This window comes from Epinephelus moara, chromosome 5 (assembly GCF_006386435.1).
Source record: "Epinephelus moara isolate mb chromosome 5, YSFRI_EMoa_1.0, whole genome shotgun sequence".
Lineage (NCBI taxonomy): Eukaryota > Metazoa > Chordata > Actinopteri > Perciformes > Serranidae > Epinephelus > Epinephelus moara.
The window spans coordinates 25172647-25190383 of record NC_065510.1 but is presented as its reverse complement, the minus strand read 5'-3'; the positions used below and the strand labels follow the sequence as shown (position 1 = coordinate 25190383).

General features: G+C 42.9%; 1 protein-coding gene across 1 annotated transcript in view; it reads left to right on the top strand.

The window, feature by feature from the left end:
* cacna1hb (calcium channel, voltage-dependent, T type, alpha 1H subunit b) overlaps positions 1 to 17376 on the top strand; it is a 67149-nt gene extending 49773 nt beyond the window's left edge. Inside the window, exons 23-35 of the mRNA XM_050045105.1 lie at positions 1687 to 1812; positions 1926 to 2015; positions 2495 to 2687; positions 5964 to 6115; positions 6237 to 6346; positions 6500 to 6633; positions 6736 to 6806; positions 10242 to 10320; positions 10661 to 10782; positions 11139 to 11420; positions 11533 to 11683; positions 14019 to 14578; positions 14778 to 17376. Of these exons, the coding sequence (XP_049901062.1) occupies positions 1687 to 1812; positions 1926 to 2015; positions 2495 to 2687; positions 5964 to 6115; positions 6237 to 6346; positions 6500 to 6633; positions 6736 to 6806; positions 10242 to 10320; positions 10661 to 10782; positions 11139 to 11420; positions 11533 to 11683; positions 14019 to 14578; positions 14778 to 15485 (2778 nt within the window). The 3' untranslated portion in view covers positions 15486 to 17376. The remainder of the gene's footprint in view (positions 1 to 1686; positions 1813 to 1925; positions 2016 to 2494; positions 2688 to 5963; positions 6116 to 6236; positions 6347 to 6499; positions 6634 to 6735; positions 6807 to 10241; positions 10321 to 10660; positions 10783 to 11138; positions 11421 to 11532; positions 11684 to 14018; positions 14579 to 14777) is intronic.
* Positions 17377 to 17737: the final 361 nt, after the last annotated feature.

Sequence of the window (17737 nt, the reverse complement as noted above, 5' to 3'; positions counted from 1 at the left end):
TGTCTTTTCTGCTGCAAGAAGACACTGATCACCATGGTTTAAAGTTAACGAGGCACATCTCCGAAAATGCTTCAGGTAATAAAAAGCGGAGAGGAAAAATTGGGAGGAAATGCAAATGAGCTGCTGATTATGCACCAGAGTCCCTGGAAGTAATTAAAAATACAATGGTTCAAGTACGGAGGGATTGTGCTGAAAAAGTATTTTTTAAATTGGATTTTCACCTGGATTCCTATGCTTTTAATTAATAATGAATTAATCTAGTTATTTATTTATTTCAGCCCATTTTTATCAGTTTTTAATATTCAGAATAAACTGATGAATTACGTTTTTTAAATAAAAACGTACTCAGTTGTCCAGGATATAAAAAGAAGGCTCTTGGGTCCCAAAGTAAATTTCAGAGGTCTTAAATAATCAAAGCTGTTTTCTGTAACAAGAAAATGTGTTTCATCAGTTCTTTTGACAAGGAAGTGCTGTTTATTTGTTGTGACTTACTGGATAGATTCATCTCTTCAGGATTCAAAATCCCTCAAAGATCCTGCTCAGCATGATTCTTGCACTTCTTTGCGGGTTGCACCCACACAGTTGAATGCACTCACTGTAAGTCGCTTTGGATAAAAGTGTCAGCTAAATCAATTTAATGCAAATTACTTTAAAGGAGAAAATCTGTGAGGGAAAAATGCTCTTTGGTTGAGCTACTTGTAACTCACATCCACATTGCTTCATTTTTAGGGGTCACAAGTAAAGCTGGGTGTTGGTAGTTGATGCTTTTAAAGTATCAAACAAAATAACTTAGAACCAAATAGTAATGAAGCTTCTCCAGTCAAACGATATCTGCATTCATCACTGTCCTTCTATTTAATGTGACGTGTGATTTTCCCTCTACAGCAGCAGCTCGAATGAAGTAGAAACAAAAGGTATTAAATGAAATACTCAGTTGGTATTGGTATCACTTTAAGGATACTGGTGTTCGCACTGGTATTCTGATATTTTAAACACTACTCAGCCCTAATCACCAGCCAAAAAGGTTTTTAAAATATTAATTTCAATGGTATTTTGGCACTTAACTCATTCAATGTAAAGGGTTTCTGTAAACTCTCCTCCTCTACAGTATTTCCACGTTTCCACTTTTACAAATATTCCTGCAAATATTCAAATGAATGCTTGCACAGGAAATGATGCTTGATGAATGCTGCAGCTAATATTAACACGCAGGCATATATTTCTCAAATACACACTTCCACTGAATCATCTTGTAATGAGAACACTCCATGCTGGAGTGTGTGATGACTGTGAAGCAGGCTGGACCAGATGGTTTTAGACTCCCTGATGAAGGCTTGATGCCAAGCTCGTTTTTTACGTCTCACATGACCATTAAAAAAAACCCACTTTACTAGTATAAAAGAGAGGGCCTTGGAGTTTTCCCTGTGATTTTTGTGTCTGCATATATCCTCAAGCAAACTCAATTTGAGTCCAGGAAGTGCCCCTACCCAGATATTTTTTGGACCAGATGGAGCTTGGTTATCTTAGCCGCCACATACAGTAGGCCTGTAGGCGCTTGCTGAGTAGTTTACTGTACTGTACTGCGTCAACCTTATCTCGCTCTTTGAGGCTTTGTTTGTGTTACCTTGAGGATACAGTGTTCTTGTGTGTGTTTAACTGAGTGCGCACATCTGTCTCTGAATGCAGCTGTTCAAAGGGAAGTTTTTCCACTGTGACGGGCGCGATGTGAGCAACATCACCAATAAAACCCAGTGTCTGGAGGCAGGATACCGCTGGGTTCGACGGAAATACAACTTTGACAACCTGGGACAGGTTTGTCACACACATGTGTACACCCACCCGCACACACACACCAAGGCCTGACGCCTGCTTTTACAAAGTGATTGACAGCATGTCACTGATTCCTATGTGTCTCACTCTTCCAGGCGCTGATGTCACTGTTTGTGCTGTCATGTAAAGACGGCTGGGTCAGCATCATGTATGACGGTCTGGATGCTGTCGCAGTGGACCAGCAGGTGAGCACACACACACACACACACACACACACACACACACATAGAAAGGAATTGAGATGTTGTGTGAAGTTAAAAATGAATATAAGGGAGACGTACAAACCATTCAGCCGGTGTATATTGTATTTCACTGTGTTGTGGTTCTGTTTCGTGTCAGTCTCAGGCACCATTTGGTCCTGTTTGTTTGTTTCAAGCAGAAAGGGGAAACATTTCAGGAGAGAGGGGAGGTGTAGGGAAGAAAAAGGCAGATGGATAAATAGATTTGACTTGACAGTGCTTGCAGTTTCAGTGCTGACTCAGGATTTAAATTGTCCTCTTGTTTATGCTCTATCCTCTTCTTCCTCTCCACCCATCCTCACCCTCTTTCGTCACTCCTTTGGTCCTCCTCTTTTTTGCTTTTTGTCCCCATGCTACCTCTCCTTCTCCTCCACTTCCTCCTCCTCATCTCTTCTTCCATTTTCTCTCTCTGTGTCTCTCTGCAGCCAATAAGGAACAACAACCCTTGGATGCTGCTGTTTTTCATCTCTTTCCTCCTCATCGTCAGCTTCTTTGTGCTCAACATGTTTGTGGGCGTGGTGGTGGAGAACTTTCACAAGTGTCGCCAGCAGCAGGAGGAGGAGGAGGCGCGGCTGAGAGAAGAGAAACGCCAGAGACGACTGGAGAAGAGGAGGAGAAGTGAGATAATGGAAGGGGAAGGGGAGGAGAGGGAATGAGGGGGAACAAGAGATATACGGTATATGGCCAAAAGTATATAGACACCTAAACATTACGACCATTTATGATCATTAATATGTCATTCCCAAACCATGGGCATTAGTAATAATAATAATAATAATAATAATAATGATGATAATAACAATAATAACAATAATAACTTTACATCTATAGCACCTATCAAAACAAAGTAACAAAGTACATTATTATAAAACAAAACTTAATTCTACAGAAGCAGCTCTTCTTAGAGTCACTGGTGACATTATGATGGCTGCAGATAATAGGAAATGCACTATATTGGTGTTACTCAACCTCTGTTCTGCTATTGACACTATCAATTAAGGTATCCTTTTAAATTAAATAGTTTCTGTGCATCAGTTTATGTCTGATACAACGCTTCTGTCTTTAGGTGTCCCACAGGGTTCTGTTGTGGGTCCAGTGCTGTGCATGCTATACATGCAGCCTCTTGGGCAGATAATTACCCGTTATCTCTTATAATCTTTATGCTGATGACATCCAGTTTTTTTGCTCTGTTCTTTGGCCTGGTTTGGAATTAACAGAATGTTTTGAAAAAGTTTTTAATTTACATTGTTTTGGCCATTGTTTAAAATATGTTCAAAATCCAGAAACATGTCTAACGTTGAGTGAAATACTTTCTTGTATTGCTAATTTAACATCTAGCCCTGCGATGCACAACCGTTAAGACGTCACCAGTATCACTCAGTACACATTGGCCTTTGCAGCTAGCTCAGGGTAGAAATATCTAACGAGGAAGTAAAGTTAGCAAGTGCTAGCAGTTTACTGCAGATGACTGGGAGGTGTGTGTTTAATAATGTATGGCTTTCAAACAACAAATATAATCCACGGCACATGAGCGAGGCAGGCTTTAGCCACGCTGGATGTAGACTCTGCACCAAAATGTTTGATATTTGCAATATTGGGTGAGGAGCTCTGGTCAGCCATGCTACAGGAAAAAACAGGAAAAAACAACCAAAAGAGCGCCAGTCTGTCTGCTGTATGTGAAAACATAAAGACACTCCATACCATTTTCCCTTCTACATTTTTGTTACAATGCCCGTGTAAGGGCACAGAACACGCTACAGAGTAAGAGCCTCGCTAGTGCGCCCCATGATCGCTGTATCGGCCTACCTATTTTAAACGGCTGAATGGGGTAAAATATTATGGAAAAGCTTTGGTAAAAATGTGAACCCTGTCTTTTAAACCCCATGATTTGAACGTTCACAGTAAGACTATTGTAATGCTCTTTTTACCTGGATGAATCATACTCCACTGAACCGTCTTTAAACTGTAAAAATGCAGCTGCTCAGCTCTAAGTTACAAGAAATCACATATCACACTAATTTTATCCTCTCTTTACTGGCTTCTTATTAAATTTTGTATTCATTTTAAACTACTGGTGCTAACTTTTAGAGCCCTGCAAGGTCCAACTCTCCAGAATATTGCCAACCTCCTCCATCTTTATATGCCAAATGAGGCTCTTAGATCGTCTGAGCTAAAGTTACTGGATGTCCCTCAAACCCACCATAACTCAAGGTGACCATACTTTTCAAGCTGTTGCCCCCAATCTTTGGAACACTCTTCCCTTTTCATTGCAATCCTTGGACTTGTTTGATATTTTATTAAACAACTTAAATTGTTTTTATTCACACAGGTTTTTTGGTTGGCCTATCCAAATAGCTAATAACCTGTTCATTTGTCTCTGTCTTTTATCATTTGCTGTGGCTGTGTTTTATCTTGTCAGCCCTGTGCTGTGGATTGTTGCTATCTGTATTTTTTTTTTATTGCTTTTTAATGTCCAATTTGTTTGTTAAGCACTTTGTGATTTTGTATCTGTGCCAAAAAACAAACTTGCTTACTTACTTACTAAAAAAACATGTACAAGATATAAAACAGGATTGAACAGACTGCTATCACAGCCTCCACTCTTCTAATAATGCTTCCCACAAGATCTTGAAACCTGGCTGCAGGTTATTTGCTTCCGTTCAGCCACAAGAGCATTACTCCCAGTGTCCAGTTCAATCTGGCTGTGTCTTAGCTGCCAAAGATGCTCTGCTCCAATTCAAACCAATGTCCACTGGGCCCACGACTACAGCATTTTTTCTTGTTTGTTTATGTCACTTCTCCTTCAACGGCTATGAAGGAAGAGAAAGAATATTGTTGTTCTCCTTCTACACAAACTAACGATAAGACAACATGGTGTTTTTAGTATTTAAAATAACAATTAAAACAGGTTTCAAGTCAAACTGCTCTAAACAATATCGAAAATGTGGCTGCTGAATAACAATGTTAAGACTCTCCATATTTGAAATGCTTCCAATGGACATTTGACACGTAACGGAGCTCTTGTGCCACCAGAATTAATTGCAGCTTCATCCAGTGGACATCCAGGATTAGTGAGGTCTGGCACTGATGTTTGGCGATAAGGCCCGGCTCTCAGTTGGCGTTCCAGTTCATCCCAGAGTGGGAAAACCATTTCTTCATGGTCATTGCTTTGTGCACCAGGACATTGTTCTGTTGAAATAGGAAAGGGACTTCCCCAAACTGTTGCCCTCAAAGCCTGAAGCACACTATTGTATAAACTGTCATTGTACGCTGTAGCATTAATATTTCCTTAAGGGGCTGAGCTCAAACCAGGAAAACATCTCTAGACCAATCAAACACGAGACAGGAGTGTCCACATACTTCTGGCCATATATTGTAGATGTAATACGACATGCCCACACGATAAACCTCTCTTTCCCATATACATACTGTATGAGTACATGCATAATTTCTGCCCATATTATGCTCAGATACACACTTCTACCGCGCACACACACACACACACACACACACTTTCTCCCTCTTGCTCTCTACCTCATTTCTGTCTCGCTCCGTCCTTCTCTCTCTGCAGTGTAATCTCTAGTAGTGCTTTCCTCTTTGTCAGTTAACTGTCTGGCAGCAGACAGCAAGGGTTTCTGCCCAAAGACACCTTGAGGTGCCATGCAGTGTGTGTGTGTGCGTGATGGATAGGATTGAATTCCTGAGGTGGCACTTTTAGTCGACACACACATACACATACACTTACGCACACCGACACACTCATGCGCACAGCAGTGCGCCACTTGGCACCCACTTCATCAGTGACTTCATAGCCCATATCATATTTTTCTTTCAGAAGCATTTTAATGACCGTGTGTGTGTGTGTGTGTGTGTGTGTGTGTGTGTGTAACGCAGGGGCCCAGGAGAAGCCTTATTACGCTGACTACTCCCCATTGCGTCGATCCATCCACACCGTATGCACCAGCCACTACCTGGATCTCTTCATCACCATCATCATATTCACAAACCTCCTCACCATGAGCATGGAGCACTACAACCAGCCTCAGGTAACCATGGCAACACTTTCTATCACCTGCCCTAGAACCATAGTAATGAAGCGGTATGCGGTGGTACAGTACAGCCACAGTGGGTTTTTGATGTGTGCGCCTGTGTCTGTGTGTCCCGCAGTACCTCGAGGAGATACTGAAGTACTGCAATTACGTCTTCACAGTGGTTTTTGTCATCGAGGCCATTCTCAAACTCATCGCATTTGGCCTGCGCCGCTTTTTCAAAGAGAGGTATTCAAGCTCTCATATCAATGCAAAGACACTCACAAACACAAAGCTTTATCCTGAAAGAAGCTGAAATCGTTTGTGTGTGTGTGTGTGTGTGTGTGTGTGTGTGTGTGTCTATGTCTGTGTGTCTGTGACTGCGTGTGTATGTGTGTAAAGATGGAACCAGTTGGACCTTGCCATCGTGTTGCTGTCCATCATGGGAATCACACTAGAAGAAATAGAAATGAATGCTTCCCTCCCCATCAACCCCACCATCATACGCATCATGCGAGTCCTGAGGATAACAAGAGGTACACAAACACACAGTGACACACACACACAAAAAACCACACACACACACACAAACACAGTGATATGTGGCTGATAAGAGCTGACACGTTACGATGTTTCAGTGCTGAAGCTGTTGAAGATGGCTACAGGAATGAGAGCTCTGTTGGACACAGTGATGCAAGCTCTGCCTCAGGTAAGAGGCAGCACTGATGCTGTGAAATGTAACATGTCTCTTTAACTGAGAGCCTGGTTTCCAGATCTGAAGAACTGCAGACAGCTTGTTTTATTCAGTGATTCATCAGGGCTGGCACTGACTGCCCCCCACAGGATTTACTAACATTCCCCCAGCAGACACCAAATAACTACCAAAACAAGCATGACGACATCCTCGTGTTTGGCTAAAGGCTAATGGCTGATCCTTAAATGTGTCAGTGTGGCTGATGAATGGACAGCTCAGTCATAACTTTATGGCACATAACTTCACAGCTGCTTTGGTGCGATTGTTTTGCTGCTGGGTATCTGTGAGAAGATAAAATATGAACCAAAAAGTCCAGTCTGAAAGCTTATCATCACAAAGACACCACACAGCAATTTATTCCCCTTTGAGGCAGGATTGTAAAAGTCTGTCAAGTTGTCACAGCCGCAGTATTTTTCCTCCCCTTTTTCATTGCTTGTGAGGTGAAGAGTAAAATTAGCCAAATATTCTACTAGATGCGGACAACTGCACATATCTGATTGGCCGGAGCAGAGGATTTCCAGGTGACATTGTGCTGTGATGCGGCAAAAGTGATTTATGAGCCTTGATTCACAGGGTTGTTTTTTTTTTTGGCTGGAGCTCTCCACGATGGCACCTGTCTCATTCAGGATGCTGCGGTTTTTTTTGACACAGTGCTATTGTTAGTCTAAACGAGACATTCACAAGCAAAGAGCGTCCACTGAGATGCGCCTGTAAATGTCTGTAGACAGGGATGCAGGTGGCCCTGGATAGCAATGTCAGTTTGTTGGTCCACCACTAAAATACCTCAGATATTAAATAGATTATCATGAAATTTGGTACAGATATTCATGGCCCCAAGAGCTTATTAGCTTGTAACTGACAGGGGCGACACTGCATTAAAGTTATACTATGCAAGATTTTCCTAACAAACAATGTATAGACTCCAGTGGAGGCTGCTGGTCTTTCAAACAAGGGAAGCTCACTTTAAGTTTACATCATAAAATTTGTCATATTGTAGCGAGGCAGTAACTTATAGAAGGAACATAGATGCCATGCCATAGACCCACAGCAAAACACACCTCAAAGATTTTCAGATGGGTTTGAAAATGAGCTATAGCCTATCGCTTATGGAAAATAAGGAACTCCGGACAGCACTGTGTCAGAAGACTCCACTCACAAATATCCACATGGGACTGAGCTCAAAATGCAAAGCGCTGTTAATCACAAAGGGGTTCAGCCTTTTAGACAATTCCTCCAATCATCATGCATACACGAGCCTCTTCTCCCGCCTACCCTTCCATTAGGTCCCAGGGAAGCTGAGCCTCCCTGGAAGTGACGATTTTGTCGCATTTATCCAATGACCGTCTCGCTTTGCTGCATGAAAAAAACCTGCTCAGCGCTGTCTCATAGGAATGCTTGGAGGCTCTGCGTCCACTGTGCTGACATGAGAATGTATGACAGGGAGGTCGCGTTTGAAAACTGGTGATAAACAGCTGACATTTGAACATCATAGTCATGATGTTAAACGCATCCTAGCGCACGTTTAATGCAATGTAAATTCTTATTTTAATGTAAATTCAGTAGTACATATTTGACCATTTCTTCTATGAAATTTTAGGGGAAGTTCAGCCTCCCTTGTTGTCTCAGAGCAATCGCCCCTGATAGACTCATCCAGAAGTAATCCCTCTCAATCATCACTGATGACCCACTATAAGAGTGGTGATGCATTTTTCTGCAGAGGCTCTGCTTTCTGCCTGTTTTCTCATTTTCTTCATCTTCTCTTTTCTGTGTTCGGGATATTTATGGGCGTGTACGCCCGCAGCGCTCAAGTGAGGTCAGGGGTCAGGTGCTAAACCGTAAGCAGCAGGCATCCAAGAGAAACACAGCACTGGCAAAATGCAAATATAGTGAGGCAAAAAGCCAAGTGAGAGTGAATTCAGGGTTGACTTTTACTTTCACCTTCGCTGGCAAGTGTTTCCAAACATTAACCGACCATCCTGTATAGTGCACCTTTAATAGTTGTGAAATATGCAATAATACCTGCTATGATGCTACAGTGTGTCAAATTGGTCCGGTTTACATCCAAAAACTGCACATTCTACTATGTTTACTGTCAAAACTTTCACTATGCTAATGCTAACTGTGCTCTCTGTTATGACAAGTCCGCTCTGCGCCGGAGGTTTCAGGTTTCTTTGCTGGTGGGTGCAAGATTGTTCCCCTGTCGATATGAGTCTCCCTTATTAGACAGTGACTGGCTTTCGTATTTGTCACATACCTAATCTGATTTGATCCGCGTACATTTGAATCTCAGATTTTAGGGAAGTGCACAGAGATCGCCCCCCTTCAGTAGAGAAAAATGAAAACACCTCTCTGGTGACAAACTTTACACAGATACAAGTTGGTATAGTCAAGGTCATTCATTTAAGGGGACATAAACATAAGACAAGCACATTATTGAGTGAAGGGGGACATGCCCATCAACCTCATCTGTGTGAGCATGCTGACACACCAAACTGAGACAGTGAGCATGATAAACATTACCACTAAACATCAGTGTGAGTGCACTGAGTGTATTAGCATATTGAAATTAGCATTTAACTCAAAGCACTTAGACTTAAGCTCTTAGACTTGTTTGAATATGAAATGTGTGAATAGCGAACAGTGAACTTGGAAGATGCACTCTGGTGTGGGGGAAGCCTTCAGGAAATTACCACAGCTCCTGCACTCAGGGGACCCTACCAGAGTGGGTCGTGCTGCACAACAAATGAGAACAGGTATGCAGGTCAAGTAGACATTTATAAACTGTGTGTGTGCTACTGAAAAATTGCTAAATTATATACCTTTTGTTCCTCTCAAAATGGGTGTTTCTAAAATCACAGCACGCAGAGCTTCATGCTGTCACTCCTGGATCCTATGTATGTCTATGCATTAGTGCAGCCAAATACCCATGATCCTTCACTGCCTTCCCACATGCAAACAATGCCAACTGTCTTTGAAGTGACAGATCACTGCTGGGGACTGAACCCAGGTGAGCGGTGTCCGCGTGCACTTCATCAATAGGTTAATCTGTCATCTAATCTGACATCTCGCACCATGGGGGAAGGCAAGCCACGGCCCTGACAATTGCTTTGTAGTTAGAATAAACAGGCGAGTCTGCGGTTTATGAGGACTGGATCCAGGCTGTGAAACTAAAATCTGAGATATGAGTCACCTCCAGGTTATCATGATGGCTCCTAATGTGTTCCTGAGATGTAGTTAGCTGCAATGCAATAAGGCTTAGCAGTCTCTGTCTACGGGCTCTCTCTATCTGTTTGCATGTTTGCGTCTCTCTCGATGTATACTGTACATGTCTTTTTTTCTGTGTATCATACACTGTATATATCTGTGTGTGCGTGTAATGTGTCTGTCTAGGTGGGGAATCTGGGTCTGCTCTTCATGTTGCTGTTCTTCATCTATGCAGCTCTGGGAGTTGAGCTCTTTGGAAAACTGGGTTAGTGTGTGCGTGCATGCGTGTGTGTGCGTGCATGCATGTGCGTGTGTGCGGGCACGTGAGTGTGTGCATGCATATAAATCGGACGCATAGATGTGAGTGTGTGTGTGTGTGTGTGTGTGTGTGTGTGAGCGTATGCCTCAGCTGACTCTGGTGAGATACCCGTGGATTATGTAACATGCATAAATTTTGTTGTTACATACATTAATTATGTCAATTTAGAATCAGTGTTCTAATGAGTGCTCTAATCCACACACAGTTCTCTTTCTTCTCTCCCCTCTCCTTTCTCTCTCGCTCCACGGCCTCTTATACTCTTTTTCCTCTTTTCATCCTCTTTCAGAGTGTTCAGACGAGAACCCATGTGAGGGTCTTAGTCGCCACGCTACCTTTGACAACTTCGGCATGGCTTTCCTCACACTCTTCAGGGTGTCGACCGGGGACAACTGGAATGGGATTATGAAGGTTATTTCTCTTCCTCTCGTCTGCTGTGTGGGAGTTTTTTAAGAAGATGGATAGACGAGAAAGTCCGTGCCTGTGTCTGTGGATATGTGTGTGTCACAAAGCACCGGTTATGAGATAGGCGTTGCATTAAGCAGAGAGAAGATCACTGTTTTTATGACAGACTAAGAGCTGCTGACATTAGAGGGTTAGGAGTGTATTATTCTTCTGTGACAGGCTCAAGGTCTGTTCACACTCAGATCCACATCTCCCCCTGTTGGAGAAGAGAGGAATTACAACACTGTGCATTAATAAATCATAACCTATTATCAGTTTTCCTTATTGCTTCATAATATCTATCCTCTTCTGTTACCCTCCAGGACACGCTGAGAGAGTGTCGCCCGCAGGAGCGCCACTGCCTCACCTACCTGCCCCTAATCTCTCCCATTTACTTCGTCACCTTTGTCCTGACGGCTCAGTTCGTGCTGGTCAACGTGGTCGTGGCTGTTCTAATGAAGCACCTGGAGGAGAGCAACAAGGAGGCACAGCTGGAGGAGATGGAGGAGAGGAAGGAGAGGGAGGAGAGGGAGGAGGCCGCCCGACAACTCAGTAATGCATCTGTGGGCGGAGACTTGGTGCCAAATGTGGACACACCTGCCCAGGTAACAGACAGAGAGTGTGTTTCCTATTTCTGCATGTGTGGAAGGGGAGAGGAGTGGAGGTGACAGTAACGGTGACAGTAACGGTGACAGCGGTGATGATTTCATGTGGCAGGTGCAGGTTGAGGACGAGGATTGTTCCCATGGCAACCTGCAGAGCATAGGACGCATGCTGTCTCTCCCCAGCGACAGCTACGCTCAGCCACTCAGATACTCCCCTTATCCTCCCATTTGCCATGAAGCGTACTCCAGCTACAGCTACTCAGGTAATTTGGTTGTTTATAGCCAATTAAATTAAGGAACAGTTCTCACTGTGCTATAACCACTAACTGATTGCTGTAAAGGTTATTGCTTCCATAAATAGCAGAGAAGGCAGTTGCAATGTGATGCAGCACAACAAGAGGCACTGTTAGTACTTGGAGAGGGAAATGTGTTTTTAATATTATAGGCAAATTGGTGGGGCCACGGCTGCAGGTTCCACCCCACCCTTAGTTTTTCTTTTGTGACATCACACAGGGGGACGCTTTAAAACAGCAAATTCATCATATCTGAACAGTGTAACACTGAGTTTTAAGTTTTATTAAGCGCACAAGGTAAATGACAAAATATAACAATAGAAAGTGATGTACAGAGAGAAGGTGGAGAGCTCCCAAAAAGGGCTTAAGCATGACCTCTACCTAGATTTTATAAAGCAGTCCTCACAATCAGAGAGATGAACTGTGTGTAGTTTATGACATAAAAAAATTTAATGTGTAAAACACATGTTAATGTTTTCCTAAACATCTCGTTTAAGACTCCTATAATTGTATTATGATCAACAATACCACAACTTCCCTACACGTCTGTAGCACTCAGGCCCCCAGACCCATACATTTCAACTGAGGACATTTTTTTTAAAGGTCATAAATATATACTTCAATAAAAAGTGGCTCAATATTTCCTAAAACAGCAGGCCACTGTAGTTTTTAGCAAACCTTATTCAATCAGGAACATATTTTCAGATATTTCTTGGCTGTGATTAATATATATTGGGTGCTTCAGTAAGTATTTACAGCAACAGGACCATAGACTATAAAATATTGGAAGTAGCCATTGTAACATCACCCATTGCTTTGTGGACTCGTTTTGAAGCCCCGAATTTCACATTTTGGTCATCACCATCTTTTTTAACTATAAGTGATCATATTTGGACGTGAAGGTGAAAATAACCCTCACACTAGCTGCTAGCTTTGTTAGCTCTTTGCATTTACAGCTATGGTAAACTGTGATAATATTAATGCAACAACTGCTGCAAATTTTTGCAAGTGAAAAACAGGTTTACAACCATTAAAACAAAATGTACTTACCAGAAAAGCTGAACATCTGATTCCTTAGAGCAGTGGTTCCCATCTGGTCCAGCCAGGATAAATCACACACAATATTTAAAATGCTGTTTTGTCAAGGCTTTATTGTCTTCATAATTTATTGTTCTATTGAAGAAAATGAAGGTTTTGTTTCCACTGAGGAAAATCTTTTTAGCTTACAAATATACACAGGAGGTCTGCCTCTCCCTGATGCCTAGTTACATTTCTGGGGAGGTGCATGTCAGGCTGTGGTGTAGGCTCTAGGTCGATGCAGAGCCTACACCGTAGGTACAGCGTCAATTCGATTCAGTTCAGAATGGGCCCAAGACCCGCTTTTGGACCATGACCCACCAGTTGGGAACCACTGCCTTAGAGCGTCTTTTAGTGCAACCAAAACATTACAATTAACTTTCATGAAGTGAAAACACACTGAAATAGCTACAGCTAACTTTACAGCTATGGCTCTCTGAGTCTGAAATGTATGCCATGCTAACGTTCCCTAACCAGCGTTATCACAGTGGAGGTGATTTGTCAGTGGTCTGCACCCACCTGTCACTCAAGGCGGCCACGCCCTTAATTTTGTATCTTTAAGCCTTGATAAAATGTGAACGGGTGAGTTATTTAAAAATTCAACCCCTGTAAAACTGTCGTGAAGGGGAGAATTAGCTATAGTGACCAAAACTGTTTTTTGTGCTAGGCTGTAAACATGTTTATTTCTGCTGTAACGTCAGGCATTTTATTATATTTGGGTCTATGGGGATTGTCTGCCTCTGGAGCCAGCCTCAAGTGGCCGTTAGAGGAACTGCAGTTTTTGACTCAAAATGACCAACAGTGTTTGCATCCCTGGCGATGAAAGAACATGTTATTCACTGCAACATTGTGGCTTATTGATGTGTTTGTAGTAGTTTTTGCACAAAATGGAGCTCTATGGTGCAGAGTAATAAACTCTGGATACACAGATGATGAGTTTACTGACTTAAGTCAGTTAATAGATGGTTTTGGCCTTTTTTTAATAATTTGTTCACTGTGGGAAGAACAAAATATGTTGAGAAAAAGAGTTCCCTAAGATAGGATCGATATCTTACAGAAAACTGACCTCTGATGATCAGAATAAGACTTTCTGGGTAGTAAGACTGAATCTGTGCATTGATCCAAGGTCTCGAGACAGTTCTTGTTTTCTTCTCTAGAAATAAAGCACCTCATTCAATTTTTTTCGATCAATGTACGCATGTGATCTTTGCCTCATTATTTTCTGCAGGCTCCATGTCATCCCTGGGCTCCAGTGGAGGCGGCTCACTGCTGCAGGTTCCAGGAGCTCTGCCGGCCATCAGCCACGCTTCACTGGGGACTGGACGCAGCTCCAGGCCAAAGATCTGCCTCAGCACCGCTCAGAGCATCGACAGATACTCCCAACACAGACTGAGTGCAGCTGACAGCATCGAGGGATACAGGTTCAGCCCGGCGCACAGAACAAACAGACACAGACTCAACTCGGCTCACAGTATAGATGGATACAAGTTCAGCCCGACCCATCGGATAAACAGACACAGACTCAGCTCGACTCGCAGTGTGGACGGATACAGGGTCAATCAAGACCACAACGCAGACAGACCTAAACTCATGTCCAGCCACAGTATAGACAGACACTCCTCGCTCAGACTGCATCCCACCCACAGTGTCAGCAGACGTCCCTCGCAGTGGCTCAGTCCTGAAGACAGTTTGGACAGAAACAAGCTGAGTCCCTCATACGTTCCAGATAGTAAAGTCCTGAAGAGACCAGCATCCTTCCGAATTGCAAGCAGACAGTTACGCAGACAGGTGTGTTATTATCATCTCTTCTTCTACTCTCAAAGTGTTTTTGCTATTTTTATCTCTTTAACTACAAATTGTGTGTGTTCATTTTTTTAAATTACCTTCTATGGAACATTTTGAAAAAGATTTTACTTGCACAGCTCCATGCATCATGAAGATTGGGTCTTCTCTGTGTGTGTTTGTGTCTTTGTGCATGTGTCTGCAGGAGGCTGTGCGCTGTGACTCTCTGGATCAGAGCGGTTCAGCTGATGATCTGGCAGAGCCTCACCTCACTGTGCCCGCCGCTTCTTCCACACCGCCACGCCAGCGATCGTCCAGTGTACACACGCTGAAATATACACACCCCCAGAGGGTCATATCATGCAGGAGCCACAGCCGGAGCCACAGCGAAACCACTGGGCAAGAACAGATACCTGAGCAGGCCATCTGCGGCTCGCAACCGGAAACAGATGCTGAGAAGAGGCCTGTCAGCCCGCAGAGGCCGTCCAGTCTGAAGATCCCCAGTGGTGAATCCACCTTATCAGCGCCGCTCTGTAGCTCCAGAGCGGCCAGCCCCAGCCCCGGCTCCGGCCCCAGCTCTGACCCCCACTTAGACGACACCGATGAGGAAGTCAGCCGCATTAACAGTTCTGTTCACGCACGCTCACACACGCAACCCCCTCCCAGCTCCTCACACAAAAGCAGACACCTTACCCCGAGCCCAGTGGAGCACAGGAGCCGCCTCAGCCATTCAGTGTCTCCAGTGTCGGGCAGGAACAGGAAGCAGAGGATGAGCCCGCCGCCAGGAGAGGAGCCGGTTACTATGGCAACCCAGCCCATGGACAGCAATGTTGAGCTGAGAAGGCGGACTCTGTCATTTGACGCCACAACCCTCTCTCCTAATCAACCAGAGGGAAGTTCTGTGGACGACTAAACAGACTCAGTGACGTTGGATTTGTTATCGTGTTCACGAGGAGGAGCCTGATGTGCTGCCGAAGCACACGAGAGGGGCGGGAGCTGCATTCCAAAACAGGAAGGATACGTGTTTCCTACTTTGGGCCCCGCCCATTGCCTCGTCCCGTCCAATCACAAGATTTTCACAGGGTGTTTGAGCAGGTTCCTTCAGACTGTGTGTGTATGAGTGTGTGTGTGTTGAAAGACTCTAACCCTTTGTGCTATTTGCACACAAGATGCACATAAGAAGACGTTTCCTTTTCTTCTATCATAGTCCTAGCTTTAGTTCAGACATAGTAGTCACTCCCCTGCTATATTTATTCAAATGTTAACCTTCCCCTTGCTTGCTCTCCTCCTTTTGCCCTCACTCTCATCCTTTCCTCGAACCTCAAGCCCAGGTCAGAGTACAAGACAAAATTACCTGAAATGTGCAGCGTAGATTCAGTTACTGACTGATCTGCTCATGTACATGTAGACATGTTGATAAACAAAGCAATCTGTTTATCTGCAGGTTATTTACTTGATAAATCAATAAGTCTTCTCGTCTATGAAACAGAAAGATTCGCTGAATTGTTAGACAAGGAAAAGCCACAAATCTTCACTTTTAAGAGGCTTGAAAATTGATTAATTATCAAAATAGTTGCAGATTCTGTTGATCGACCAAACAACTGATCTTTCTTTTTTTTTTCAGCTCGACACACAGCACCTCATTCAGTCTTATAATAATTTTGTAATTTGCCAGAACTGTGTACTTTTAGTAAAGGTCCATGCTCCGTGGTGCAGAAATTACAAAATATTTATGTTTACAAAAGAGATTTTTAAGTGATAAACTCACAAAAGTTGAAGCTGACAAATAATTTTATATGAAAATGCTTAATTTATAATTGCACGCTTATGTAGATTGGTGCAGGCACATTTTATTAAAAGTTATTGCTCCAAAAAACCCAAATAAATTGTACAGAAATATCAGAAGTGGAGCAAAATGAGAATCTTCTATCTAACAGAGTGTAAGTTTTTGTTTCTTAAATATGACTAATCTTCCTATTTTTCATACCTCTGAACCTACAGTAAACTGCCACTGGAAGTTGCGTGATCATTCTCAGATTTCAGTATTTCTGGGTCAAATCAAACGTGGACATCTTTGTGATGTTTGAGAAACCCTCCCTGCCTGAATCCACCCATCCCCCACAGTCAGAAAAATCGATTTGCGCTTAGATCCTCTAAGTCAAAATCGTGTAGTGTGACCTCGGCTTTAGTAGTTTCTACCTCGCTTTTCTCCTGATCCCACCCATTCGAATGTTCAGTCAGCTTAGTTTCTCACCCCCCTCTCCACTCTCCTTTTCTGTCTTAGTATTCTCAGGGTAGAGGTAGTTCAGACGCAGGTGAGTATGAAGCATGTGATCACAGGTCTGCAGAGTTAGATTGCCCCCTGCTGTCTGAAGCTGGAGCTGGCCAGTCTCGCCTGACGTTTGAAGAGATTGTACTGTACGGGTGCAGGGTGAAGTTGAGGCAGGAGCAGATGTACAGAAGGGCTTTTTCAGGTGATACCATGGTGTGTAAAACTTTGTAGAAAAAAGGCTAAGATTATATTTTATTAACACAGCAGCAATGATATGAGAACTACAAAGGTGAATTTCTACATTTTTGAATGTCAATTTATCTGTTGGTGATGATGAGGATGCTTGATGATGATGTTAGTGTCATAGGATGTTGATTATAATGATGATGATAAGGAGGAATCTGGATGATGCAAATGTTCATAATATATAATATTCCTGCAGAATGAAAGCAGGGAATGATTTACAGTAAGCTCACCTGCAGTAACATGATTGGACAGTGCTGGAATAAAACCACTTCCTGTCTGACTTTCATTTGACTCCATGATCTTGCCTCTATATCCATCCTTTACCCTTGAATAAAGATATGTAATAAAAACACAGTATGGGGGATTGCACAGGGTGTCCATTGGGTCTTAAAAGTTTTAAAAGTTGATCAATCAATTTAGTGACAATTAAGGCCCTTAAATCTGAACCTGTGTCTGTTTTACATATCTCAGTCATTGAGGTGCTGGGTGCACATGACGAGCCTCCTTTCCCACAGGTGGGCAGACATACTATACTATGACATTTTTCTATGAAATGTTGAAGACATACTATACTATGACTTTTTTCTATGAAATGTTGAAGACATACTACACTATGACATTTTCTATGAAATGTTGAAGACATACTA